Here is a 27,441-nt window from a genome sequence, read left to right on the forward strand (position 1 = left end):
GCATCTGGCTCTGCACATGATCTAGAACAAATAGCAGAGGATTAATTTTTGTTTCAGAAGTGGAGGATTTAGCTCTGTCTCAGGGAGATGCTACGCAGGGGGCTGCCAGGGGGAGCATTCCAGTCGGCAAAGCACTTTCTGCTCAGAATAAGCATTCAGGCAATTAAATAGTTCAGCTGGCTGGGCAGGCTTAGCTCTCTGAGCACTCAGCGGAGGTACCAGGGAAAAAAATGAGTTAGAAACTTTCTTGAATATGTGCCTTAATCTATGTATGTTGTCTCTCTCTGCAAAGTTCAGTGTCTGTAATTCAAGCCTTGCAATTTGCACTTGCAATGCTGTTAATTAAATTCAGTATTAAAAAGTCAAAGCAGTAGTAATTAACTGATTCTGTTTTTTCAACAAGTGTTGATTTATTCTTTTAAGTAGTACATAATTAGTGTTTTTTCTTCCTCTTTCTCCTCCTCCCTCCCCCAGGCCCACGTAAATTGGGTAGTGAACTCTTATCAGTGTGGTATTTGACCTTTCATGTTGTTTGTCAAAATAATGATCTCTAACTTACCTTTTCGTCTTATTAAAACAAAGTTATAGTTAAGATGGGTAAAATTGGCGTCTGTGAGCATCTCACACAAGTTTTGATCTTGAGCTGTGGTCACTTCTAAAATGCTAATAGTTCTCATTTACCTACGTATTGCTTGGAAAACCTTTTAATATCCTTTATTTACAAGACAGTACATTATGTACTGCCTTTAGAATACATGTCACTGAGAAACAAGAGCTTCTCAATCAGCAGTAATTCAATCCTGGGATTATTTTTTTGTCAGCTTGGGAAAAACATGTGGTTGTAGTCTGTCTTTTCAGTATTTGTAACGGTTCATTTTGAGCTTCTGCTAAAGATCTAGTCTACTATTCAGAAAATTTGATATGTCTGCTGAAATGGCTTGATTTATTCAAATGAGGCATTTCAAAATTTCTTTATAAACATGAATATGCCTTGTTTTTAATAGAAATTGGAAAGGAGGTTACTGAAACTTGCATATTATTGGTTATTAAATAATCTCTTTTGTGTGGGCTTGTCTCCTGCAGGTTTTCAAAGCACACAGGTAAATTGCAGTGCAAGATGTGGATGGTGACACTGTTTATACCAAAATCTGTTTTTATAAATAGTGGCTCTAGCTTAGTTTTGTGCACAATGATCTTATTCTGTGCATGTCAGCCATTACTTGTTAGCTGTGACATAGACACTGTCAAATCTCTATTCATTTGACTTATAATTTGGTTTAATCACTGAAAACTGACATAACTTCACTCTTAACATTTTGTTTAACAAATTTAAGTAATTTAAAACATTCCTGGCAGTGCGCGTGACTCCTTTCTATTTCCGTTTTGAAAGGTGGAGCTCAGAGCAATTTTACTCATGTTAATCTAAAGTTATTTTTGAGCATCTGAAAACACTGCAGCTCTCTAAACTATGCTTTATTTGTTTCTTCAGGAACATCACGTGTCCACTGAGAACTTGGAGCATGGCTATGAGCAACGCCAGTGACTCTGTGGTCCTGAGCAATGGCAGCATCTTGTCAAATGCTGCTGGCCCAGGGGTTGTTGCAGCGAATGACGGAGACATCACGGTCCAGCAGCTCCCATCCAAGGAAACACCAAGAACAAAACCAAGTCCAAATGGCTGCCTGCAACTAAATGGTACAATCAAACCATCCTTTCTGCCTTTAGACAACCAAAGAACTCAGCAGATGTTGTCGCAATGCTGCCACCCTTGTCCATACCATCATTCTTTAAGTAGCCATAATAGCAAGCAAGAATGTCATTCAGTGGTTGGCAGCTCAGCACCATCTCCTATGACCTCGTGCTGCATGCAGCCACACACTGAGTACTCAGCCTCTATTTGCCAAAAACACACCCCTGTCTATCAGCCTGCCTGCTGTCTTCAGCCCTCCCCATCCTTCTGCCTTCACCATCAGTGGCCTGACCATTTCCAGCATCAGCCTGTGCAGCAACACATAGCCAGGATAAGGTAAGCAGGTTGCATTGTTTCTTAGTTCTCAGGATGGGTAATCTTGTCCAGAACTATTTTGTTTTCTTACAAAAGTACATCTGAAAGGAAAGGAACCAAATTTCTTTCCCAATGATTTTATAGATCAATTTTTGATGCATTACCAAGGTGTTATTTCCAGAAGAAACCAAGTCAGGAGATTTGTTTTGCTGGGATCCATGAATATTCCTGAGCTGAATTAGTTCTTTCTTGGGAGAAAAAAAAAGCTTTTTTTTTTTCTTCTTGGGGATTGTTTGGAAGCTCATTAGCTCTTTTAGAAGGCACAGGGTACACCTCTATTGTGTAAAACAAACCAGTATGGAGATAACTAAGAATATGCTGAAAGATCTGGAGTGTCTGTACAGTCCAATCAAAACACATATTTCCTTAAAAAGATGCATTGAAAAATACTTTCAACAAATCTATTCTCGAATGTACAGGGTGTTTTTTCTTTGTCAGGCCAGCTGGTTCAGTGGGTTGCCCTTATGTCTTTTCAGTGTACGTTATCTGCTGAACTTCAAAACTGTGCTCAGATTGAGAAATTTGGGATTCTTCCAGCTTTTAGTCCTTTCTTTTCTCCATTTCATAAGAACCTGCCTCTTTGTGTTTGTTAGCTTTGGAGTTCCAGAGCATCAGGGAGCAACAAAAACAAGAAAAATCATCTCCCAGCCTCCTGATCCTGGACAAAATCAGTCAGTCTAAGAAGCAATTTCTAAAAACCAAATTCCCCATTGAAGGAAGACACTTTGAAGCTTTAAAGCATGGTTATTATTTTTTCTGAGTTGCAGTTGGGCTAAAAGGGGTGAATTTTCATGGGAGCATTAAAGAGTACCTTTCTCCCTGTTCTCCAACATCTGCAACTTCGTTCAAGAATTTGGAGCTGTAAGTGTTTCTCAGTCAGTTACAATGATTTTGTCTCGATGAAATATATGAACTAATTTTAAACTCCTAAAAATATCAGACTGGGAAAACATGTAATGTGGAAAAAACTCAAAGTGAATAAAGCTTTATTTTTCCTAAGGTAGAAGCAGATGAAAATAGGGATGATAACGCAGAGTGCAAATCAGCTTTCTCCTGCCAGTTATTCTACTTACAAATGGAAAAAATCTTAGTTGTCAGAACTGCTTACAATCAGAGACCTTTTTTCCACTCCATACTTGTTTAAATGTCAAAGATGTTGTATAATTTTGTATGCAAAGGTATGCAGGAAGTTGAACTGTTGTAGGATCAGTCATACTTTTCAAACTGTTGGAATGGTTGCACTGATTTCACTCTTTTTCTCCTTGTGCAGCAAGGCTCTAAGACTTCATCTGTATTCCATAGTCATGAGAAAGGGAACAAATGCCATCCATAGTCTGGGTTTCTGGTTTTAGTCTAGAAATAATAACAGTGAAAATTTCTTCTGGATATGATAAAATAATGTTTTCTGTCGCACTTCACAGATACAAAAATTGTTTGAACTGCTCTGATTTGGCTCTTGAGCCAAGACGCTGGTTTTTCATCTTGCACTTCCTTGCCATACCATACACTTGTACAAAAATGTACAGAAATTATGAATAATGATTTATGATAAATGGTTTGTTTTACTGCAAGCAGTCAAAACAATAATTCAGTCCAGCCTTTAAAGCACCTATACTTATTTAATCTGTCTGTTAGCATACCCTGCATATCCGTATCAAATGATTACTGGACTGCTTCCATGTTCTTTTACTCCATTAACTACCCGTGGCTGCATTAATTGGCAGTGTATACTGATCTATCACTTAGCATGGAACCAAAGACTTTTTTTCTCTATCTATACTCAACAAGGTGTGTCTAAATACCATAGTCTCTCATTGCATTGTGAAGTTATCACCCAGAGAGGCCACTGTCAGTGTAGACATGTTGGAAGGTGAGAAGAGCTGGGAGCAACTGGATGCAGCATTGCAGGTGGATGGATGTGCACTGAGGAAGAAGCAAACTGCCTCATATGTAACTACCTGGCAGTGCTAAAAAGGAGAGGTGATAAATGTGTATTAATTTTTTATGTGCTGGGGTAACTTCCTGTAAACAGAAGAGTAATGCTTATGTGTGTGATATTTTAATGTGATCATTGTTCCACACTTGTAATTTTATTGCAGTTTGAGCTTGTAATCTGCACAGCAGCTTCTTCTCCAGGTATTTTTATTACAGGGTTGATTGGAAATCACCCCAGCTTTATAAAATGTGCATATTTTAACAGGGTTATTTAAAATGCTGGTTCTCATACAATACATTAGTTAAATTCAGTGTGTAGTCAAATTACACTTAAATTAACTCCTTTCTGTTTTTTAAAAATGCATTCAAATATTGTTATAATTTTAAAAAGGGGGAAATTATGTGATTAGATAGAAGAGGATGAGCAGTCTTTGCAGACTGTATCACTGATGCTTAGAGCTCTGGACAGGTAACCAATTGTTTCAGCACAACAGGTTTTGTCAGATTTTGAAGCCCAAGGCTTAACATTTGTCAGTGACCTAATATTAAAGGAATGTAGCTCTGGTACATGATTGCAGATTGGAGTGAGTAAAGACAGATTGAAATAATGCCACACTTGTCCTATCCTCTTAAAGCTGGTTGGATCTGGAATTTTGTAGTGGGTGCAGCTTTGAAGTTTGACTAAATTACATGGAAACATCATCTATTCACCGTATTTTGAGAGTCTGGACAACTGTTAATTTTTTTAGGTTGGTGAAAAAGTTCTGTAGCATGAAAGAAAATATTTTTAGTGGTTGGTGTTTTGCAGCATGATTGTGGTAAAAAATTCTATTGTAAAAGTAGGTAAAAGAGGTCAATATTTGGCCATAATGATTCTGATGATTTCTGATTCTGAGGTTGGAAGATCTTGAGTATCAAGCTTCTTGTGTTATTTTGTGCACATATTTAAGAAGTGGCTCATGTAAACATGATCATACCTCTTTTTTCAGTGGCCATAATATCTTGACCACACAAACACTCCCTGGGAAATTCAAACCACCTCTCCATATCAGAATGCAGTTGTCTGGGGTTTTGATTTGCTTTCTAACCATTCTTAATTTTACCTCTGTAGGAGCATGGCAGATTTAATTCTCTTCAGTACTATTGGATGATTTTTTTCCCCCTACCCTGCCCCTTTGGAGAATTCATGCTGAAGTATCCCTTTTTGTTTGAATGCTCTTACCTATCTCAAGAAACCTGGGAGCTTAGACACACTGGAAGATACGTAGTTACTGCCCCTCCTTTTCTGCCACCTGCTTCTGTAGTCATCGGCAGCCTTCACCAGAGTGGAGTAGAAATGGGGAAAACCAACTAAGTAAGGCTGTGAAAGAACCCTGAAGATTGATCCATAACCACTGGAAGCACCAAATTAGGAGTCCCCAGGGAAAAGTAAAACTGTGCAGCCCAGTATCATGCTTAGTGGGATGAAAGGAGGATAAAATAAATAGGGAACAGTTGCATAGTTCTCTAGAAAAACTAAATACTGCTGTTCAAAAAAGCCAGAAAACTCCTGCAATCTTTCCTGGTATTTTTCGAAACCTCTTCTTCTTATAGCAATGTGTATGCATGTAAATAGGAGTGCAAGAGGAAGGATGTGCAGAGATCATTCAGGAAGTCATCTCAGGATTGTTGAAGGCACGGAATAACAGTGGTAGTATCTCTGGTACCAAATTAGATTGCTTCCCTCAGGCATGTATTGGAAGTTTTTAATGGGAAAAAAACAGTTAAAAACTACCTGTACACTTACTAATCTTGATGCCAACTCTGCTGGAATCTCTCTGGTGATAAAATTTAGAAAACTTAGGTCTGTGGACTCAGAGACAAAAGGTAGGGCAGAAGAGATCAGGAAGCTGTGAAGGAACTGCTGGTGCTGCTGCTAAGGAAGATGCTCCAGGCTGCCAGTATGTGCAGTGCTTGAGCTTTTGCAGTGTCCAGCCAATAAATTCAAGTAAGCACTCTTGGCTCAGGGTGAACCTGCTTTGTGTCACCCACTGTTATTTACTTTTTTAAATTATACTGTTAATGCTTTTGACTAAAGCAGACAAGTAAGGAAAACTGTTCTGAAAAGCATCTGAATTATCTGTGGTAAAAAAAAAAAAAAAGGCTGAAAGGATATATGGGACGATCTCTCCACGGTCATGCAGTCATCTCAAGCTGGAACAGGAAAATAAAATCTGTTTAAAGCCCCGCAGAATCCTTACTTTGGCTAAAATTTAAGAATTGTGCCTCATCCCACCAGCTTACTTTGGAGGTTTTAGCTCCCAAAGCTTAGTTAGTTTAAGTTGCTCAATTCAAAGTTTTTGCTTGCTAGGCCAATTGTTATTCTAAAGAAGGCAAAAAACAGCGTTGGGAAACTGGTAAAGCATCCAGACTTACTGTACATCTTGTTTTCAGTTAGATTTAAACCTTCTTTTGAAGTGTTTTGGCATTGCAGATTTATGTGGCGGTTCTGGGATTCTGGGTTCTGCTGTGTCTCAGAGTTCTGTGCCACACACTGTTCAAACAGTACTGCAGATATACATGAATACTTACACTTTATTTAATACTTTAAAACAAAGCTCTACAGAAATGAAAACGCTGTGAAGTAAGGATAGAACACTACAGTTTCCTCTTACCCATTTTAAATTTTTCCTTCTAATTATTTGGCATAAAGATTAGAACCAGAAAAAAAACCAGAAAAAAATTAAAATCTCCTGTTTTTTCAAAAAGCAAGGGAATGTTTGCCAAATACCAATCTTAATAACAAGACTTTGTTATGAAACAGTTCCCTGCTTGATTCTAGGAAAAGGAAAATTGTTATCTAGTACACTCTGCGTGGCTTGCAGAGCTGATTTTGTGTATACATGTGTATAAAATATTTTCAAATATCTTCATTTCAGCAACATGAACTGTTCACAAAAATTTTTCCACAGAGCTTTTTTAACAACCTATCCTATTTTGAAAGTTGTTAGCTTCTGATTTTTTTCTTTGATGCATTAAAAGATATTTTCGCTTTCACTTTTTATATGAATTGTATACTAATGTCTTAAGTACAAAATACATACGCATATAATGATTTAAATATTAATAAAAGAGCCTTTCTGCCTTCCCCTAGGAAGATTAAAAATAGGAATCTTTAAGAAGAAACCTTTAAGTCAGCTTTCGGGAAGTGGGATTTCTGAAATGTTTTATCAGTCTTTAGCAACTAAAAGGCAAAAGCTGTTACTGTCGTTTCATTCGGTGTTCAGGATGCTGCAAATCTTTTGGTACAGGCTATAGACCAGGAGTTCCTGAAACAACACAAATTCTGGCTCTATTCTCATTTAAGCAATTTACTATATGTCAAAATAGGAGTTCTCCTCTTCTAATTATGAAGCATTAACAGTCCAGTGGCTGGGGTTTTGATGTAGCTGAGAAAAAGAAAAGGAATGTGAAGCCGTCTCATGCATCTGAGTCTAAATGTGGGATTCTCTGTTGTGCACATGTGGAGAAGTAGGGTTTCCCTGTGACCAAATAAACTGTTTCTTTTTCTTTCTTTGTAATAATTTTTCATATCAGTCTAATTTGAGCTGTGCTTCTTCATTTTCACATGGTTTTATTTTAGTCTTGCATGATCTCCGAGTGTGATACCTTAAGAGTTTTATTCTGGTTTTATTAATTTATTTGCTCTTCCCATGATAAATATTGTGCATTGTTGGCTGTGCAAATAACTTGCAGCACTTTCTGGAGCTGAAAGCAAAGGGCTGTATCACAGAGACCAGTATACAAATAAAAATGCCATTTATAATTTGGTTGCTGACCAAATTAAAAATAGCATGGCTAAGGAAGTACTAAGTGCACTTCAAAACCCCTGCCATTCTGGGCTGTCCAAGGGATTTTTGCAGGCTTTTTAATTGTACTCATTAAACGTTAGTGTTTGTCTGGACTTCAAGTTGTTTGGTATCAAGCATTTTTGCCATAGGAAGGTGGTGCTTGGAAGGTTCGTGCTTTGGTCTGAGTGCAGCTGAGTACCAGCCTGGCCATATTTTGCCTTGCAGGTTCTGCTCCTTAGGGAATTCAGGTCCTGTGTGTGCTTGAAGATGAATTTCCCGTGCCCTGTATCCCTCACCTTTCCCTGAACAACAGAAGAACTCACTCATAACTTACAATCTGCTGAGGCTTTGAACTGCTGTCTTTAGAAGATGTAAAGCTGATAATGGGAGGGAGACTGTAAAAAACATGGCTCCTTTCTTATATACTAAATTGACTGGAAAACCAGCATCAGCTGTGCTCCTTCTGGAAAAGGACTAATTGGTGTGGGGTTTGAGATGACTTCTAAAACTGAGCATTTATGTACACTTAGGAAAAAACCCACAACATCCAAAATGATGTCAGTTTGTTGGAATGTTTTGACGATGTATAGTTGTTTTCATGTACTTCTAATTTAGTAGGAGGCTGTACTAAAGTTCAGTTGTGAATTAGACAACACCAGACAACAAAGAACAACAGCCTAAACTATGCATGGCCAATGACCTGATTTTAATCACTCTTAAAGAGATGAGTTTTGAAAGATTTACGTATTCCTACTTAAAAGTTTTGAGTCTTCCTTCTGATGGGGGAAAGTGCAGCATGATCAACATCACCTTCAGAAAGCTCTTTATGAGTTATCATCATTGTCTCTAACTCCTTCCAAAATCACTTCTTCTTGTTCACTGATATCTCAGTGTTGTCTTCTTCTCCTAGTGAATAAAATTGATGTCCATGCTTTTAAGTGGTCAGTGGTGCTTGAACAGCAAAACAAAACACAACCCTAAACACACTGCACGAGGGAAATACAGAGGGTACCTGATCAATTTGGCATTGATTTTGCTACACAAAAATTGCAATGAGGTTCTACTGAATAAAGCCTGGATTATTAATGCAAAATAGAAATGAGGTGATACCACTGACAGATCAATGAAGGTAAGGGAAGTTACAGGTTGAAATCCTGATGATATTTCAGAGAACTTAGCCTGACTGTTTGCAAATTAGTGTGTATTTTGGTTCTTTTCTAGTAAAATCGTAAACAGATTTATGTACTGGACTGGAAAAGCTTATTTGCATCACTTCTGCCACTTTTCCCATATTTTCTAGCATTTTAATGGGATACCTTGCCTCAAAATTCTTGTGTTATATTTCCAGTTTGTAGGATGTTTAGTTTGTTCTGTCAAATCGATGAACTTTTGCAAACGATTTGCTGAACAGCTTTGATTATGTTAAATCTGTTCTATAGTCTGTTCAATTCTAGAGCGCTTTTTTGGAATCTTAGCTACAACACTGGATACCTTAAATGTTAGTGAATTTTTTTTGTTTTCTTGTTACTGAGCATAAAAAATTAATTTCATGTCAGGAGATCCAGAAGATAATATTGCATTATATATGTAGAAGTTTTTGTTAGCACTCACAAAAGCTAAAGAGCCTTCTTTGTGTAAGTACATATTAAATCCTTTAAAATATGTTAGTTGTGTTGAATACACGTTTGGTTTTTTGCTTAAAACTTACTGCATTTTAAATTACTAAATTCACGGATACTGGAACAGGAGTTCAACACTGAAGGGAAATCCTTGACTAAATTTAGAACAAAGATCTTAAGTAACAGTATTTTCATTTGCTGCAAGAGATTAAATATGCAGAAAGATAAAAACTTGTTTGTCCCCATAGTTAGATGAATAATTTGGAGAAATTGTAAGTGCTTTTAGTTTATTTTTATAAAAACTCTCTGGTCAAAGGAGGTTTTCTGAGAGCAAAACTGAACCCCCTGGTGTCTTTCAGTCACAAAGTTTTATATCTGCACAGGAAGGAAGACTGAAGCATGTACCAGTTGAGGTGTGATTTATGATTCTCCAAGTCTCCCTACTCCAGAGCCAAACTTCCATTGCTTAATGTCAGTCATTAATTCCTATAAGAACATGCACTTCATGCTGTGTGGAGAGATACCATCATAAAAATAGGCACTCTTGGACATTTTCATTCTCACTGGTATCATGAGATGGGGTTTTTCTTCTGTGTATGTTGTGATTCCTTGGGTTATGTTAATTTCCTGCCTGTCAGAGAAATACAAGATGTGGCCATGACCTTGTGTTGCTCCATTCAACTGGGAAGTGTAATAAAAACAGCTTTGAAATAAAATATTTCTAAGGAAGGGACTTTTTGCCAGTAAAAATGTTTTAAACTACTTTAGTCATCATTTAAATCCCAGAACATATCTATTAATTTCACTGTAATTACCAAGAAAAGAGAAAAGACTAATGGTTTTAGACTTGTGAAGGATCTTGAAATAATATTAGTCTGCTCCAAATTAGTTGTTGGCTTGTTTTCAAATAATGATTCATGGTGGTATTTTACTTAGCTTTTTTTTTATTCTCCTTAATAGTTCAGAACTTTTGTTTAATTTGCCAGGCAGTGCTCTATGTGGTCCTGCCATCAGTGCTTCAAAAGTTTAAGGAATATATATATAGCTTCAATTAAAGCTTTTGAAGAAGTATATACTTTAAGTTGTGTATAAACTTTGCCATTTAAAGCAGGGAGAATCCAGCTGAAGTATGCTTGATGGCAATCTTGTTATTGACAGTTTTGGAACAGTGTTTAAAAGTGGCTACACTCATTGGAGAAAAGTTCAGGGAAAGAAGAATACAAGAAAGGTGTTTGGAGGGTCTGTATGACTTGGCTCCTTCATATGCTCTCAGATTTTCCTACAGAGAAGATGATTTAATTCCTTTTCAAGACAAGTGAACTAAGTAGATGCTATAAAGAAAAAGAGCCAGCTCTCCTAGTGGTTGATAATATTTAGTCAGTTGTTGAAGATGAAAGAGGAAAGGCATTAGAAGTCAAACTTGCAAAAATGAGTTTCTAAGGAATCTTAAACTGAAGATTTGGTCAGTAAATCCTGGGTTCTTATGTGGATACCATCCCTATGGAGAAGTGAGGATAAGGAGAGGGGAGAAAAACCCTACAATCCCCCCAGCCTTGGAGATGATTTTAATAGGATTGTTTATGTTTCAAATCCACCTGTATGTTATAAATTTATAGAAGTTTTTATTTTAGCATATAGCAAGTTATTCAGGGTGAGACTAAAATAGAAATTGAACTGAAATCCAGTTTCAGTTGGAAGGGACCTGCAAAGATCGCCTGACCCATTCAGGACTGACCCAGTTAAAGCATCTTGTTAAGGGCATTGTCTGAATGCCTCCTGAACACTGACAGGACTGGGACATTAACACCCTCCTGAGAAGGTGTGGTCAGGTGTTTGACCACCTTCTAGATAAAGAAGTGTCCAGTCTAAACATCCTCTGGCTCAACTTTGAACCATTCCCACATGTCCCAGCACTGTATGCCAGGGAGAAAAGATCACCTCTCCACTTCCCTGCCTCAAGAAGCTGTAGAGAGCAATGAGATCACTGCTTTAGCTTCCTTTGCTCCAAATTAGACAAGTCCAAAGTTCTCCACCCATCTTCCTAGGACGTCTCTCCCAGTACTGTTACTAAACTTCCAGATGAAAACACACACATTTAGGATGTTAATAGGATTGCGTTGACCTTTTCCCATCTCTGGTGCCTTGATAGAAACATATTTCCCTGTCGTACTCTGGCATGAGCCAGAAGTTTGTCCATGGGAGATGTCAAAACTCCCTGTTACTTTTGCAGAGTAAGTTAATAAAGATTAATATTGATTTCATAGCAGAAAGGAAGTGCGTGAAATGCTGGCTTAGTTAAGTATATAGGGTTTGCCCCACTCTATAGGGTTTTGTCCAGTGGGCATGATGTAGGTCAGTAAAGCTTACACTTTTATGCTAAATTTAAATCAGGCAGAGCAAGAATCACTCAATGATTTTATTGTTAACACCTTCCTTACAATTGCTTTACTCACAGAAATACACTCGTTTGCTCCTATTTGCTGTGAAAATAGAGCAGATGCTCAGTTGGAATTGAAGAGGTACATAGGAACACAGGAAAAGCAGATAAGAACTTTATAAAGCTTGATGTCTCAACTGTAGAAATGTGAATTGACATCTGTAATACAGTTGCCAAATGGCGTATCAATTTTTGGTCTGCTAAGTTGCATTTTGCTTAATTTTAAGGAAAAGAATAGTCATATGTACAACATTAAGAAAAGCTGCAACATTGACATTTCACACATTTTAATGGAATGAAGTAGCAGTTAGTTTCAGATCATTTCACCCAGATAATCTAGACACTGGAAAATATAAAATCCTTTTGGATTATTCCTTGATATTTTATGTGGGGAAAAAACCCATGAAAATTGGTTGCATTCTTCTTCGGTTTAATAAAACCTTAAAAAGCAACTTACCAGAAAACTGAATTCTCTATCTCCTTTACAATGTCATTTTGCTGTGGGTTGCCCTGTTCCTTAGAGATGTAAACAAGTAAAGCTAAATGCAGACAAATACAATGAACACCACATGTTTAAAAAACATCTAGATAGAGTTCGGGATTAAAATAATGGAAAACTGCTCATCATAGCAAAAAAATTAAATTGGGAAGCTTATAAAAACTTTTTTAGCAACTTAATCTGTTGGATTTGTTGTCTGAGTGATTGTTAAAACGATAAAGCACATAGGTGTTATATCTGATATAACTGCAAAAGCTAGCTTGATATTTAGGAGCAATTCAGATTGTTTGCTTGGGTCAATGACATTCTGAAAACATAAAGATTTTCTTCCTCTGCAGGGATTTAGTTTGAATTGTATGTTCTGATGGAGAATGTACAATATGATGCATATCTCATTCTATCCTGCAGGGATTTAGCTTATCCAGGAGTATAATAAAGACAAAAAGGTATGTTTTATCACTTCTGGTAACCAGATCTACCAACAAAGGGAATAGTTTCCCTCTGGCAAAGTAAAGCATTGAGGTTAAACACCTCATAATCCTTGGACAGGAGAGTCTTTTTTTTTCAGTAAACACAGCTATTTATTGCAACTTACCGTTTTTGACTTGAGTGAATCTTTCAAGTGAAAAGCAAGAGTGCAGAATGAATCTGTTGTCTTGTACAGGGCCAGGAGTTGGACTTCAGCGATCCTGATGGGTTCCTTCCATCTCAGGATATTCCATGATTCTATATTGTGTAAATCCGTTATGACAAATATCAGTCAGCTGTATATTTTTTTTCAAATATTTGTGCAGCTCAGCACTAAAATTATGGGACTGTATTTCATTGCTGGGAGAGCATCTTCTGCTTCCCTTAGCTCCTGTTTCCCAGGAGTGAAGCAGAGGAGAAGCACCCACACTGACAGTTTGGGATTTATCCAATGCTGTTTGTTGTTTTGTTACACCTAAAAACAGGGCACAGTGATCTCAGGCAGTGCCTTTGTGCTGCCTCATGCCAGGCTGGTAGGCATTAATTTCAGCTTAAACTCTAACTGGCTTGTTGTTCTTCCAAGGAAAAAAAGAGGAAAAGCCCTTCTGTATCCAAGTTCCAGTCTCTACATCTGCACATAGTGAAATAGAAATTAATTGCAGCTAAGTGAAATTACATAAATCAGAAATGTTTAGCCAGGAAAATATCCAGAATTGTAACAGGAATTCTAGGAAGGTAATGTTTGGATAAGTTAGTACAAAGATACAATTTGGAATGTGTTGATGCTTTTTAACTGGCTCAAAAAAAAACCAACAACCCAACAGACATTACTGTCAGTGTAAGCAGGAATGTTCCTATTTAAAATTGTATTAATATATCTTTCAACCTCTTTGGTTATTGATAGCTGCCCTTTTAACACATTTTTTAAATGATGGGTGCTTTACAACAGCTAGAAAACTCTTCAAAGTATGCTTCAAAACACAGCCTGTTTTCCTAATTTTCTATTTCATAGCTACATTCTGCAGGGTTTCTTGCACCCACTAAGGAAGCAGAAAGCATTGATTCCTTGAGGTGTGAGGCCAAGGGCTTGCTTTCATTGATACCTTTCTCACAGCTGAGGTTTGTGAAGAAAGCCTGAAAAAGAATGCCTTGGAATATCTAGATACTTTGTCCTCTGACACATTCAGGTTTATATTTCCCTGAAATGCATTAGATTAATGAAACACACTGCATTTGAAGTAAATCAGCCATAGTGTTTTATTATTAACTTCCATGCTGAGCAGCATGTTTTGAAATATTGCTTCGTGCTGTGTGATGTCCAGGTGACATGAAGGTTATGAACTAGATTTAATAATACATAGGATTTCCAGAAGCTTGTTTTCCAGTGTGATGCTTGAAATTAAGATCAAACACTCCTCTCTGACGTACCCTATTAACTTCCATGAGAAAACTCATTCAGTGCTGTAATCCAAAGGAGACTGGCTTCCCTGGGAACTCAAAGTCAGGATGTTGCCATGTGGCACAGGGTGTTCCCCTCCAAGAAGCCCAAGCATTGGTCATTGTCTTTCTCAGACTGAAACATGTGTAAAGCAATTATATTTTTTATACCTGTGAAGTGCCCCAATTCGAGTAGGTTTGTACATAAAGGAACCAATGTTTTTTACTACTTCACTGTTCAAAATATTGGTACAAACACTGAGGTTAAGTGCTTGTTTAGGCTGGAAAGGTGAATAATTACAGGTGTGGCAGTCCTGTCCAAAGCTGACCAATCCTCCTGATACTTAGTTCTTTCCTGGAGTACATTTGCTGGTATTAGAGCAGCCCTTTTTAAAGACACCATTCCTCCTTTCAGCATGTTACACAGGTGGATGCTGGGCATCCAAAATATATTTCACTGAGAAACATCTGGGGGTTTTAACCAATCTATTTGTGTGATGTTCAGACAAAACTCGCCACTAGGAAAGGACAGGATGAAGCAAAGCATATGGTGAGCAGGGACTGACACTCACAGTAAATGGTGCTAGAACAGAGCCTGTCCTTTTCTTCCTCTTTCCCCTCTTGGTGCAAAGTGTTTATTAGATTTTAATCTGACTGCAGTTCATGCAGTAACTTGGTTACTTGCTGGTCTTGTCACAAACAACTGTGATTGTCACTTTCTGCTATCAGACTTGTGAGAACTAAGTACAAAGGTAATTCAATACACAGATCAACTTGGCTTTTGTCCCAGCAAAAGAGTGGAATTCACCATTTCTTTCTCATGAAAACTGATGAGGACTCTTTTGTCCACACTTTTTTTTTTTGGAGGCTGATGGTGTTATTTAAACTGGCTCAATGAAAGTATAATACTTCAAAAATTAGATACAGCAGCATTAATTAAGTGGGAAAGATCTGGTTTTGCCATGCATTTCTGTATTTTGGAGCATAACTAAAGAATTTTGGGGCATAGTTTTCAGGGATAACTTTTCCCATTGACCAATATAATAGAGTCATCACAACAGCTGCAAGGGATTGGTTACACTGCTGGAATTCACCCGGGTGTACCCAGGTTTTTTCAGTGCATGCTTTTCAAAACAAAACAGTTTGATAGCAGGTGTGACCTTTAACCCTTCCTAACTTTGAAGAACTTAATCATCATCATTTGTTCAGCACTGAATATATTTTGCAGGTGGAAGAACAGAGGGAAATGTAGTTTGGTTTTGATGGGACAGGGGAGGATAAAAAATGATTGTGTTGGTATTTTTACCCACTTTGTGTAAACCAAATGAGGCAAATTTAATTTTAAAGTAGCCTCCATACAGAAGAATGTAATTTCATCTGCTAATATAAACTGGAATTGTCATAGAAACCTTTATACAAATCAGCATAAATACAAAGCCTGTACTAAGCATTGTCATTGGGTGGCTCTGCTTGTGCCAAAGTGTTGTCTGATCCTATTACTCATGGCAGAGCCCATTATGGCACAGACAAAAACAAGTGACTGAATATATATGGAAATTGAGATCTTTACAAATGAAAGCTAGAAATTCATGTTTGAATCACCTTACTAACAATAAATACGTCTGTTTATATTTCTCTCTCATCTGTAAATGCAGGAGTCTGTGCTGCAGTTTAAAAAATTGTTATTCTCAACACTGTGGCTTTGCCCCCTTTTCCCTACAGTTGTGAAGGCACATTCAGCATGTGCTCTGCCTTGGTGCAAGTTCATGAAAGGGACTGTCTGTTTAAGCATTTCTCTTCATCCAGAGTCCTGTTACTGCTCACTTCAAATTAAAGTTGACTGAGTTTGACTTCAGTACCTGGTTTCTGATCCTCCATTCTAGCCTGAGTTGGGAAAAGCTGGTTTTGTGGTTGAGGGTGTAGATCAGACAATGAGCAGTCCTCCAAGCCTGCCACAACTTCTTTTCAGCCTTGGGGAATTTACTGTTCAAAGTAATATCAGAACTCAGTTCAGTTTCTGTACATTCTGGCTGCTGGCGAGTTTGTTGTAATGCTACCAGAAATTACTAGCATCAATTGAAAAATTGTGTATATTTAGTACCTCTGGAAGTCAGATTTGTGTGCCTAGTCTGAGGGTTGGTGACTTCATAAATTTAATCTTCTGTGGCTGCATTCAGCAGAGAATCTTTGTCTATACCTTTCCTTAATCCTTGAGTTACTCTGCAACTGCAGATTGTTTTTCTCCAACTTTCTTGCTTTTCTCCAACTTCCTTATGGCTGAAAGTAGCTAATCTTACTGCTGTGTAGTAGTAAACAACTCTTACTGCTTTGAAGAACAGCAGATTTCATTTCTATGTAGAGGATTAAGTTTTTCTGAAAACCTGAGGAGTCTGAAGTTTGAATCGTTTATCTGTGTGTGAAAGCATACCAATCTATGCTTTGGCAACCTCAGTGTGATGTTACTAAGTGATCTATTTTATGCAAGTACCTGCTCCTTAAATCAGTGCTTTCCGTACTTTTTTAAAGAAGTAATATTAAATGTGACCTTGGTAAAACAAAATCATAACTTAACTGAAACCGTTGTATAGTTACAACTTCGGAGTGATTTTATGTCACATTCTTGAAATGCAGATTCTTCATGAAGTGGTTCTTAAATTAAATTTATGTGACTCTTACTGGTCCGGTAGCTAAGAAATTGAAGTACCCACTGAACAGTGTTAGATAAGAATTGTTTTCACTTGGGTTTGCTATCTCCTCCTCAAAAGAATATACTTTATATTAGATTTTTAAGAAGAAATAAAAATTTGCATTAAAATATTTTGTAGATGTATCCCATGTCATCCTACTTCCTGTATTATGGCAAGACAGAATTTGTGGCCAAAATAAATTTTTTGTAATGGAATTACATAGGACAACTATGAAATTTTGTGAATTACAGTAAGAACATGGTGTTGTGGTTGTCTGTTTCCATCCTGTCATGATTTTCAATAGTATTGAATTTTTATCATATTAGTTTATTTGGTTGCTTGTTGCAAACTGGAAAAGCCTCTGGAATAGTAATCCCAAAAATCAGCTGCATAAAAATCTACATTTGAAAACCCAGCTGTCTGTAGCTGTAATTATTCTCTGAACTACTTGTTTGCAAAGACTCAATTGAATATGATTGTGGGCCTTTCAAAATAATTCATATCCTAAAATATCTGATATTTATAATTTATTTGCTTACCCATGTATGAGAATAATTAAACAAATTGGTGTGTGCATGCATATTTCATGCATTCTCAGTTACTCTTTTTCTCTTCTTTCAGGCCAGCCAGACCATTCAAGTTACCAAAAAGGTAAGGTTCAGTGCTGTCACGACTGAGGATTGTGGAATTATAAAGGTGTGAGGTGATGGCAAAGCTGTTATTCCCCATATAAAGCAAGAATATTCAAAGAAAATAATAAACATTCAAATTTAATCAGATTTTAAAAGTATTTCTTTAGGCAGTGAGTAGTAAACTTCGGCAACTGCCATGGGAAATTAGGGACGCAGATAGTATCAGCAAGGTCAAACAACATTTAGAAGAATTGATCTGCAGTGGGTCCCTAAATAAACACTGAAACAAGGAGCCAGGGACAAGTTCTTTAACATTCCTAATAACATATCTGTGAATCCTTAGGGAGCAGGAACGGGATAGAACATGCAGGATATCCAAACTCAGGCTCTGCTTACAGACAGAAAAGCAGTCCCATCATTAATACTAGGCCAGAATTTAAAAATCTATGCACGTTTCAGTGCATCTTGTTTTCAACAATTTTATAGTATTTTTATTATGACCTGTGCCTGGATATTCCATACCTCAGTACTTTTTTGATTAAGGGTTGCTCTGACAAGTGGCTTAGTTGTATCATCAATAGTGATAAACAAACCTGGCAGACAACTTCATAAAATTTCATCATAGTAGTTTTTAATTCTTTCTAAAACCCCATGCAATCTAGAGCACTGGGTTTGGATTGTATAGGTTCTGTAGCATGGCAGGGTCAGAGAAAATGACAGAGCATTGTATCTAAAACTGTCAGTGCATCAGAATGGCAACAAGAAACCATTTCAAGTGAAAATACATTAAAAACACAATCCATCTTTAGGATTTGTTTTCAGTAAAGAGCAGGCCTGTTTGTTAAGTATCTGTTTTGAGTTACAGAAATCTGTGTTTTGATATGATTTGGGTCACACAAATACCTGTTGTTCATAATGACCTTTTTACAGTATAGAAACTATATATGGTACATTTCTGCCTCTACGAGCCTGAGGAATGGTTGAACCTAAGGGCATTTGTATATAGGCCCTGAATTGAAAAGTTTGTCACTAGCCACATATTGTGCTTAAAACAGGAAAAGAACTTAAGCATTCTCTTTTTTACCTTCTCCTTCTGAAGACAACATCTGAGGTCTTGGATCATCTTTGGACAAATTACTTGATATGAGTGGTGCTTTTAGTGGTGCTAAATACAGATTGAGTTACTGTATCTCCTAAGCATTTTGAATCACTTAAGGTATGAATTAAAAAAAAAAACAACCAAAACCAAAAAACAACTAAAACCAAACCAAACCTTTTTTATGTGTGTGGAAAACATCAGGAGGAAATAAATTAATGAAAGCCATATTAATTTTAATGATACATAGCTGGCTAAAATTACTACCATTCCAACAGACTGAAAACAGGGTAAAATGGCATAAATAGTGGTATTTCACTCAGTGTCAAACTTATGTGAATTCATCATTCAGTGCTGGAATAGTTTGGATTAAAAAAACAAGGTTTAAGTGTTGCTGTATGTCTGGGTCATTGCACAACCAAGTAATAGTTTTAATTAGGCATCCAAAAGTGGGAGGTTTTATCCTGATTTAGAAAAGTACTAAAGGATGTGCTTAGCACTAAGGATATCATTTCTGAATGTGATTCCCCCACTGAGGAATTGATTTAAGCATTTTCCCCTTGGACTCGGGCATTTTCAGGCAAGAGGTCATTAATGGCCAATCTGTCAGGGTGGTGGCTTCCTCCTCACAGGGAAAAAAAAAAGTAACTAAACTTATGTTACAGCTTCTTAATAGGCAAAAAATAAAAAACCTGCCATCTCTTTAGCTGTGTACAGTGGGTGGGGTTTGAGGCTGGTTTTAGCAACTTGCTTGGAGCTAGAGCCCTGAGTAGCCCTAAATATTGTTCAGAAAGGTAAAATTAAAAATAGAGTGGTCCGTCTTTTTGTCAGCCCAGGTTACCTTGGCTTATCTGAATTTCAGTATGTGGTAAAAGAAACAATAGAAATTTGCAGGTGTAAACAAGCACTTCACTGTTTTCTGTATGTGGCTTATTATCACATTAAACACTTAGGACAGAGTTTCTTTTGCAGCTGAAAGAATTTACCCTATTTAAGAGTGCTCAGCTGAGAATGGAACTGTAGAGACAACATGTCAAAGTTTTTTAAATCTGGCACTAGTGATGAATAGGAAAATAAATCTTTTGGGTATAACTTTTATGAATTCAGAGCAAGTGTCTGTAATGGCTAGTCAGTCTAGCTTGGTGTTTAGAAAAACATTTAGTCCTTTAAATAGGAAAATTCTATTAGGTCATTTACTTCACTTCTAGTTTGTACAATTGCTCATTTGGCAAGCTGCCCCTTTGTGATTGACTTCAATGAAAACTTTGACTTCAGATTGCTTTTCAAGCTTTTGCTAATTAACCTCTTGCGTGAGCATGTCAGAATTATTCCATGTTTACTTAATGGCAAATGGAGAAACACCCAGTGCTTTGGATTTCCTTGCTCTTCAAAGCTCTACCTAGACCCCTAGAGGTGCCTATTTCCACATGCTATGGAAAAACAGGAATAAGCTTGCTCATGCCACCGATTTTGCAGTCAGGACACTGGGAACCCACTGCTGGAGTGGGGAGATAGACAATCCCTCCCTTCTTAGCAGTGGGACAAGAAAATTTTGGTTGAGCTGATAATTGTATTGTGATTAATTAGCAAGTTGCTCTTAAAGTTGAAAAAGAGCCATAATCTTTAAGACAGTAGAAATACATAAAGGAGCTCTCTGCTATAAACTTTCATGTTTTGCTGCTTGTCGGTTGAGGAGGAAATAAGAGTGGAGATCTTCTTGATCAATATCTAATGTGTACAGAGGCCATTCATGTAGAAGGATTCATAGCCTGTAATTACTTTTCTAATGCCTTTATGGGACTTCTTATACTCTCTTTGCTCCCAGTATTAGACAGTTCTGCTTTTGAAATGTAAACTCAATGAATTCAAGTCTTTATTGAAAGAAAAATATTTCAGAAATAAGATTTCTTGTTCTCACTTAATTTTCTGAACATTTCTCTTGAATTAACAAAAATAAAGATATTTTACAAAAATAATGAAAATTAGGTTAGCATATAACAGATCTTCCATTCATAAAATTTAGAATGATTTAGGTGTTAAAATCCAAGGATGGATGTTATGCTGTAAAACTAGACAGTTAATGTTGGTTTGTTTATGTATCGTTTTGCCAACCACTTTCATCTTTGAACTACAGCAGATTTCATGGATCATGAGTACATAGGGTTTCAAAATTTTTTTCAATTTTTTTTCAATTATTGTTTTAATGACTATTTTAAAAATAGAGGAAATGTTTTCTTTGGGTTCAACTTTAAAACAGGTATTTTTCTTGCTTGGATTTTTTTCTTTAAAATGTTTAAGTTTAAAAGATCCCCAAGTAGTGATATTTTTCTCTCATTAAATTTTTGACAAAGCATATTTTTCTAGTGGTTCACAATCAAGGATACGCTTGCATTTTTGTCAGAATCTTGGGGAAAAATATTAGTCTGACCTGAAAAGCTCTTTAGAGAAGTATGGATTAGTTCTGTGTGCAGCTGTCATTGCTGTAGCACCTCTTCCTGCTCCTCTCCCGTAGCTACGCCGCTCTCATCGCTGACTGGCCTGTGGTGGTCCTGGGCATGTGCACCGTGCTCATAGTGGTGTGTGCACTTGTGGGAATATTAGTTCCAGATCTTCCAGATTTCTCTGATCCACTGCTGGTAAGTCAATATCAATCAGTTGTCAAATAAGTATTTTTTTTCCATTTTTTCCAGTGGAACCAGTAAACAGCAAATGCAAGTACAGCAATTGATACAGTATTGAATCTTGACATTGGAGCAGCAAATGATAATACAAAGCTGCAGTTGCCATCAGAGAATGTTACCCACTAGTTTCCATTCCCTCTGCATTTTGCTGAGGTCATGTGTTCTTCAACAGAACTGCTTCAGATTGAATAATGTAAATTCATCCCAGCTTTAGATGCACAGCACAGAGCATACGTTCTAAATCAGGTTTCAAAGAATGAAGGCCAGGATCTATTAAAGGAGAGAGGATTCTAAATGCCTTCTGGGGATGAAGTGATAGCCATATTGAAAGGCTAAAAGTAATTTTTATCAGATTCTATTAAATGTTGCAGTCATTTTTTAATTTTCATGAATTGTCATAAGAATGAGTAGCTTTCAGGATTTTTATTGAAAATGTGGCATTTGATTATTATCCTCAAATAAAAATAAACTGTTCCTGTAAGTTATTGTTATTTATGGTATATTATGTGTATCTGTATATATCCATATGTAATGGATATTTATTGCAAACAGCCAGGTTGTTAAAATTGTTTCAAAGTCACTTTCAAAATTATTTAAATATTTGCCTTATTCTTGGAGAAATAGAGAAAAAATACTTGACAGTTTTTAATCATATTTAATCAATTAAGAGTGATAATTGAGATACAGAAGAGGACTTTGTAGAATGCCCTTCCTCTGAAAACCAGGTGTTGAACATTTGATGGACTAAATCATCATCTCTTCTCAAGGAGAGCAGTAGGACGTGCAAGAATTCTTAATCCCTCGTCACTCTCTACAGTTGGTCATTATTTTGTCTGACTTGTCATAAAGCATTTTACTCCTAAAAGTAGATGCCTGGAGTAATTATGCTTTATAATGAAAACTATCCATCACTTTGATCGTGTTTCTGCTGAAGAATGAAAAGCATTAATGGAATTTTGTGCTTCTCCCCCCTTAGGGTTTTGAGCCCAGAGGGACTGCCATAGGACAGAGATTGGTCACATGGAACAACATGGTGAAAAACACAGGGTACAAAGCCACACTTGCAAACTATCCTTTCAAATATGCAGATGAGCAAGCTAAAAGGTAAGACTTTATAGTAAAAATGCATTTTGTTTTATTGGTGGTTTTGTATGTACATCATACCAGTATCCTCTGAAGTAAATATATATACTGCCACTGATTTCAATAAATACAGAATCTAATATTCTACAGTTCTTAAGGCCTTTCATATCAGGCTAGATATTTCCCATTTAAAGGTTTTTTTAAAAATGTATAATTTTACTTCTCTCTATGGATGTTTTGAGTACTGGACTCAATGTCCTTTCATTTGAAGTCTCTTAATTTAAATTAAAATGTAAATTGCTGTTTGGTTTTTTTAATACCAAAATCACATTGGTAAGAATAATGTTTTCTCACGTGTAAGAGCTGTTAAGCTGTGTGACTTTTTTGGATGGTGCTTCTTTTAATAATTTCTTTGCTAAGGTAAAGCAAAACTCTTTATTCTGGTTTAGTCATCAAGATGACAGATGGTCAGATGATCACTATGAAAGAGAGAAGAGGCAAGCAGACTGGAACTTCCACAAGGATACCTTTTTCTGTGATATTCCAAGTAAGTGGAGAAATGATACAAAGAAGGCTAAAAACTTGTGACAGTTCAGAGTTTTCTGAAATCTTCTGTATATTGTATGCCATATTAGGAAGATATTTTTTACTTAATATATACACACAATAAGCACCTTCTTTTTTCATGCAGAAATCTTGATAAAATTGGTCTGAAATATTTCAAAGTCACTTTCAGAATTATTTAAAGATTTGCTTTATTGGTTCTATTCTATTGGCTCTTCCTCAGAATAAACTGTATTTGCTTGAAGTGCTTCCTTTAACTGTTCCCATTTCCTGTAAAGAATTTCATTAGTTCTTCGTAGTACTGACCAGTGTAAAATCAGTGTTTTCTGTGTGGCTAGAGATGTAGTCTTTAATTCACATTTGGGAAGAAATTGAGTTTTGTCCATGCCATTAACTTAATTCTTAAAAACCTAAATCAAAATCCTTTTCCTGTATATGTCCTAATGGCATCCACCAGTTATATTTTGTACAGAATATAGGGGTTTGTTTACGGGGAAAAAAAAACCACAACAAAGAAAATATCCCCCTCAAAGAAATAGAAAAAGAAAATGTCTCCCCTTTAAAGTGCTGTAGGCTTATAAAGCTGACTAAGTTAAGCTAGAGGACAAAAAAGACAAAGTCTTCTGACTTTTTACAAGGCACACTGCAGAACTTTGATAAGTCCTGTTCTGGCAGAGAGATGTAGATCTTGCCTCTATTTATAGAAGGACCTGAGCTCTTTTGTGGCCACTTCCACATGTGAAGACTGATAACAGAGCACAAAAACACGATTTTGAAATTACTTGTTTAGATTACTTGGTCTAAGAGAGCAATGACCAGGGAAAACTGGGCTGAAGAACAGATTTTTATTCTTTTTTTTCAATTACAGTATGCTCTTACATCTAAGTGAGAGGATGGGAGCAAGGTCATCATTTCTGCTCCTGTGAACAGAACTAAATTAGACCAAGGCATATCATGAGTAAGGGAGAGGAAATGTGCTTGGTACTCTGCTGAGCATTAACTTGAAGCAGAACTAACTCCTCTTATCCGGGCTGCTGTTCTGCACAGTCTCACTCTCCTTCTTTCCTCTGCTGTTTCTGCATAGTCTCAGTTGTGACAGTCATGAAGGAATTGCATTTCTATGGGAAAATTTGCCAGTCCATTATGTAATGAAAACAGTTGATTTCCTCTTGACCCAATTTTGTCATTCCTGGTATCTTTCTTTGTGTGATCTCTAGATATCAGTTCCCTTGATCCTAAAGCATGGTTGGAGATCATGAAGCACTGCCATTGTGTCATTTCATGGCAGCTTTGTGGAAGGCAAAAATTCTGCAGCTTCACAACAGTGGGAAAAATTCTGCCTTTTGGGTTTTTGGAATATTTTAATTAATATGATAATGTTTCTTAACCCAAAGTACCATACTGTGTTAAGCAGTACTATATATTTGTATTTGTATATTTGTTTCCCTTCTGAGCTCTGCAGACAGATCGCACTGCCACTAAGTAATTATTTCCTTTCCTAAATATGTCTTCTGATAAATGCGATTTAATTTGTAATTTAAGCTCCATGTGTCTAAACTGTGGAATTCTTGAAAATGGCCTCAAGGATATCACAACAATTTCCACTGCAGTCATTTGCTTCTAAAGCAAAAACATTCTTGTAGAAACAGCTTTATAATTATTATTTATATTCCCAAATGACTTACTAAATCAGCCTTTGATTACTATTATCAGTGTACTGCCATTATGCTGTGCCAAGAATTTCATAGTTTGCTGATTAGATCTTTTGATTTTTATTTGTTTGTCATATTTCAGAAGATAGGTTGCTTGAATGGAAGTCTGTAGAGCTTCTGAGTGGTATGTAGTATTGAAGATGCCATATTTACTATAAGCAGTCTAAGGAAATGGAAACTTTTATGTGGAGTGAGTCTTACAGATAAACAGCTCATCTTGAAAAGGAGGTGAATTCCCATGACTCGACAAGGATTTCATGTGTGTCATTTGAATGGTGGGATTTTGCCTCAGCCTTTGATACCAGGCCCACCCAAACAATCAGTGAAAACCCCCTTCTGTAATTTCAGGTGATCGCTATTCACGAGTGGTGTTTACATCAACAGAAGGAGAGAATTTATGGAATTTGAATGCAATTAAGTCAATGTGCAATGTAGACAACTTGAGGGTAAGTCAATATGGCATTTGTTTCACTTACAGATAAACAGCATGCATTTGAAACTTTGTTTTGCTGCCCACTGCCATCCAGTACCATATGAGAGGACTTTATGTGGTGCAGCTCCTGCCAAATGGTCTGTCAGCATGTACATGCAGTTAAACAACAACTTTCAATTTGTAGATCAGGTTATATATTAGGGGATTTCTTTGAGTTTTCTACTAATAGCATCCAGAATTGGGTAGAAGAGGGTTGTTTCAGGAAAGAACTATCTTAACTTTTACTGTGTGTTTCCGCATAGAATATTATTCCAGGGAGTTTTGTTCTTGGGTCCCAGCAAATAATTGATTTTTCTTTAGTTTTCACCTCCAGGTGAACTAGCTATAATCTCATAGTATATGCAGGTTTCTCTGACACCCAGTGGATCACAGAAATTAATTTTTTTTTTGTTAGTTTAGAGTAGGTTGGCAATGTACAGGCAAGGATTTTAGGTAAAATAGCTAGAAATACAGCCCAGTTAATTAGATGTGGATAATGATACTTGAAGAGTAATACTAATTTTCTCTTTTAACTTTATCTGTAAAAAATAAGCTTGACACTTGCTGGAGTGAACTCCTTTGAACCTCTGAGTAACCATGAACTTTTGGTTCACATACTGATGACTTTGCATGGAAATGAAGCAATGTTTTTCATTTGTTAATACTGAACAAATTATTTCCATTTTGCTCTTCTCCAAAACAAAAATAATCATAGATAACCTAATTAATATTTCTCAATTATTTAATGAGAAATATTTTCATTATTACATTGATCATTGCCTATTAGACAACTGTATTAATTTATCAAATTCCCAAGCTGTTTTCTCTACAACAGCCATCGTTTGTTGGCTTAAAATGTTGAGCTGTAGTGAAACATTGTATAATGAATCTCCCTTGGCAGTCTGCTGACAGGCATTTTGTCCTGGTTGGCCTCCCTTGATGGAACTGGGTTTTGTCCTCACATGCTCATGAAGTGTTCTTTATTTCCCCACCAGAGATGATTGCACTGACAGGTTGGCTCGTGTGGTTTTATCCCTTATCTCTTGCAATCAGAATGAGCCAGGTGAGCAGAGTACAGGAGCAGCCCAGCTCAGTTTTGAAGGAGCTGAGCTAGGGAGTCATCATATCACCAGTTCAATCAGGAGATCCAGGGGAGAATAACCTTTCACAAGGGTGAAAATTGAGACTGAGGGAGGAGATGCTAATCTCTGCCTTTAACTGTAGTTTAGTCACACAGGCAGCTGATGCAGGTATATCCCAGGTAGTGTAGATCATTGCAAAGCAATGAAGTCTGAATTAAAAAACATCTTTCTGTTTAACAGAGGACAGTTAGTTACCTCTGAAGAATATCTCTGTTATGATTGCATTACTCCTGAGAATTTTTTATTTTGTTCCTCCCTATCTGCTCACCTTGATAATAATGTATTTTATCAAATACTGCTATACTTCCTGAGGGAAAGATGAAACTACTTTACTACAACAAACAAGCCCCATAAAACCAGCTCTTCCTTTGAAATAAGAACACTTCAGAAAATGAAATGTTTGCTGCATCATCTACATCCACAGTTGTGTAGATATTTATAAAGAATATTGTTCTAAATAAAGTTTTTGTAGATCTTTATTTGTAAATTACTTAGGAATAAAGTATTTGAACATCTCAGCTGAGCAGAACAACAGTGCATCATGGTAGCATTGATTTTTGGATAGTATAGAAAATTAATATGGTTAGGTTTTGCTATTATTGTTAGTCTGTGCATGTAAATTTATTATAAAAATTAGATACTTAGTGCTCAGAAAGGGTGAAGTTTTTTTATAGCTTCTTTTTAAAATGCTTGTTACTTACAAGTAGAATTTTTAATTATTTTAACACTTGCTAGCAGTTTCAAGTACTTCTAACACTTCTTAGAACTCACAAAGTGCTGTGCTGTGTCCCACGTATGTTGTTCTGCTAGTGGCCAGTCCCTAGGGAGGGAGAGGATGCTGAGCTGCACTGCAGCCATAACAAAAAATCCATGACTTTGGTGACCTTTTGGTCTTACAGACTCTTTTCTGGCTGTATTTATTTTTGGTTTTGAGTTCATGCCTGTTTAGGGTCACAGTTCTGTTGAATTAAGTGCTAAAGCTTTCTGTATTCAATGACAGGAAAACCAGGCACTGCTTGCTGGACATGCAAACCTTAGAATTTATATATTTTTCTGATGATAAGCAGAGTATCAGCACCAAC

General features: G+C 36.7%; 1 protein-coding gene across 4 annotated transcripts in view; it reads left to right on the forward strand.

Annotated features, from left to right (window-relative positions):
• DISP1 (dispatched RND transporter family member 1) overlaps nucleotides 1-27,441 on the forward strand; it is an 85,042-nt gene that overhangs the window by 51,445 nt on the left and 6,156 nt on the right. For all 4 annotated transcript variants that reach the window (XM_058835240.1, XM_058835244.1, XM_058835241.1 and 1 more), the window contains exons 2-7: nucleotides 1,490-2,026; nucleotides 17,599-17,628; nucleotides 21,218-21,341; nucleotides 22,363-22,490; nucleotides 22,919-23,016; nucleotides 25,094-25,191. In XM_058835240.1, the coding sequence (XP_058691223.1) occupies nucleotides 1,490-2,026; nucleotides 17,599-17,628; nucleotides 21,218-21,341; nucleotides 22,363-22,490; nucleotides 22,919-23,016; nucleotides 25,094-25,191 (1,015 nt within the window). The remainder of the gene's footprint in view (nucleotides 1-1,489; nucleotides 2,027-17,598; nucleotides 17,629-21,217; nucleotides 21,342-22,362; nucleotides 22,491-22,918; nucleotides 23,017-25,093; nucleotides 25,192-27,441) is intronic.

This window comes from Poecile atricapillus, chromosome 3 (assembly GCF_030490865.1).
Source record: "Poecile atricapillus isolate bPoeAtr1 chromosome 3, bPoeAtr1.hap1, whole genome shotgun sequence".
NCBI lineage: Eukaryota > Metazoa > Chordata > Aves > Passeriformes > Paridae > Poecile > Poecile atricapillus.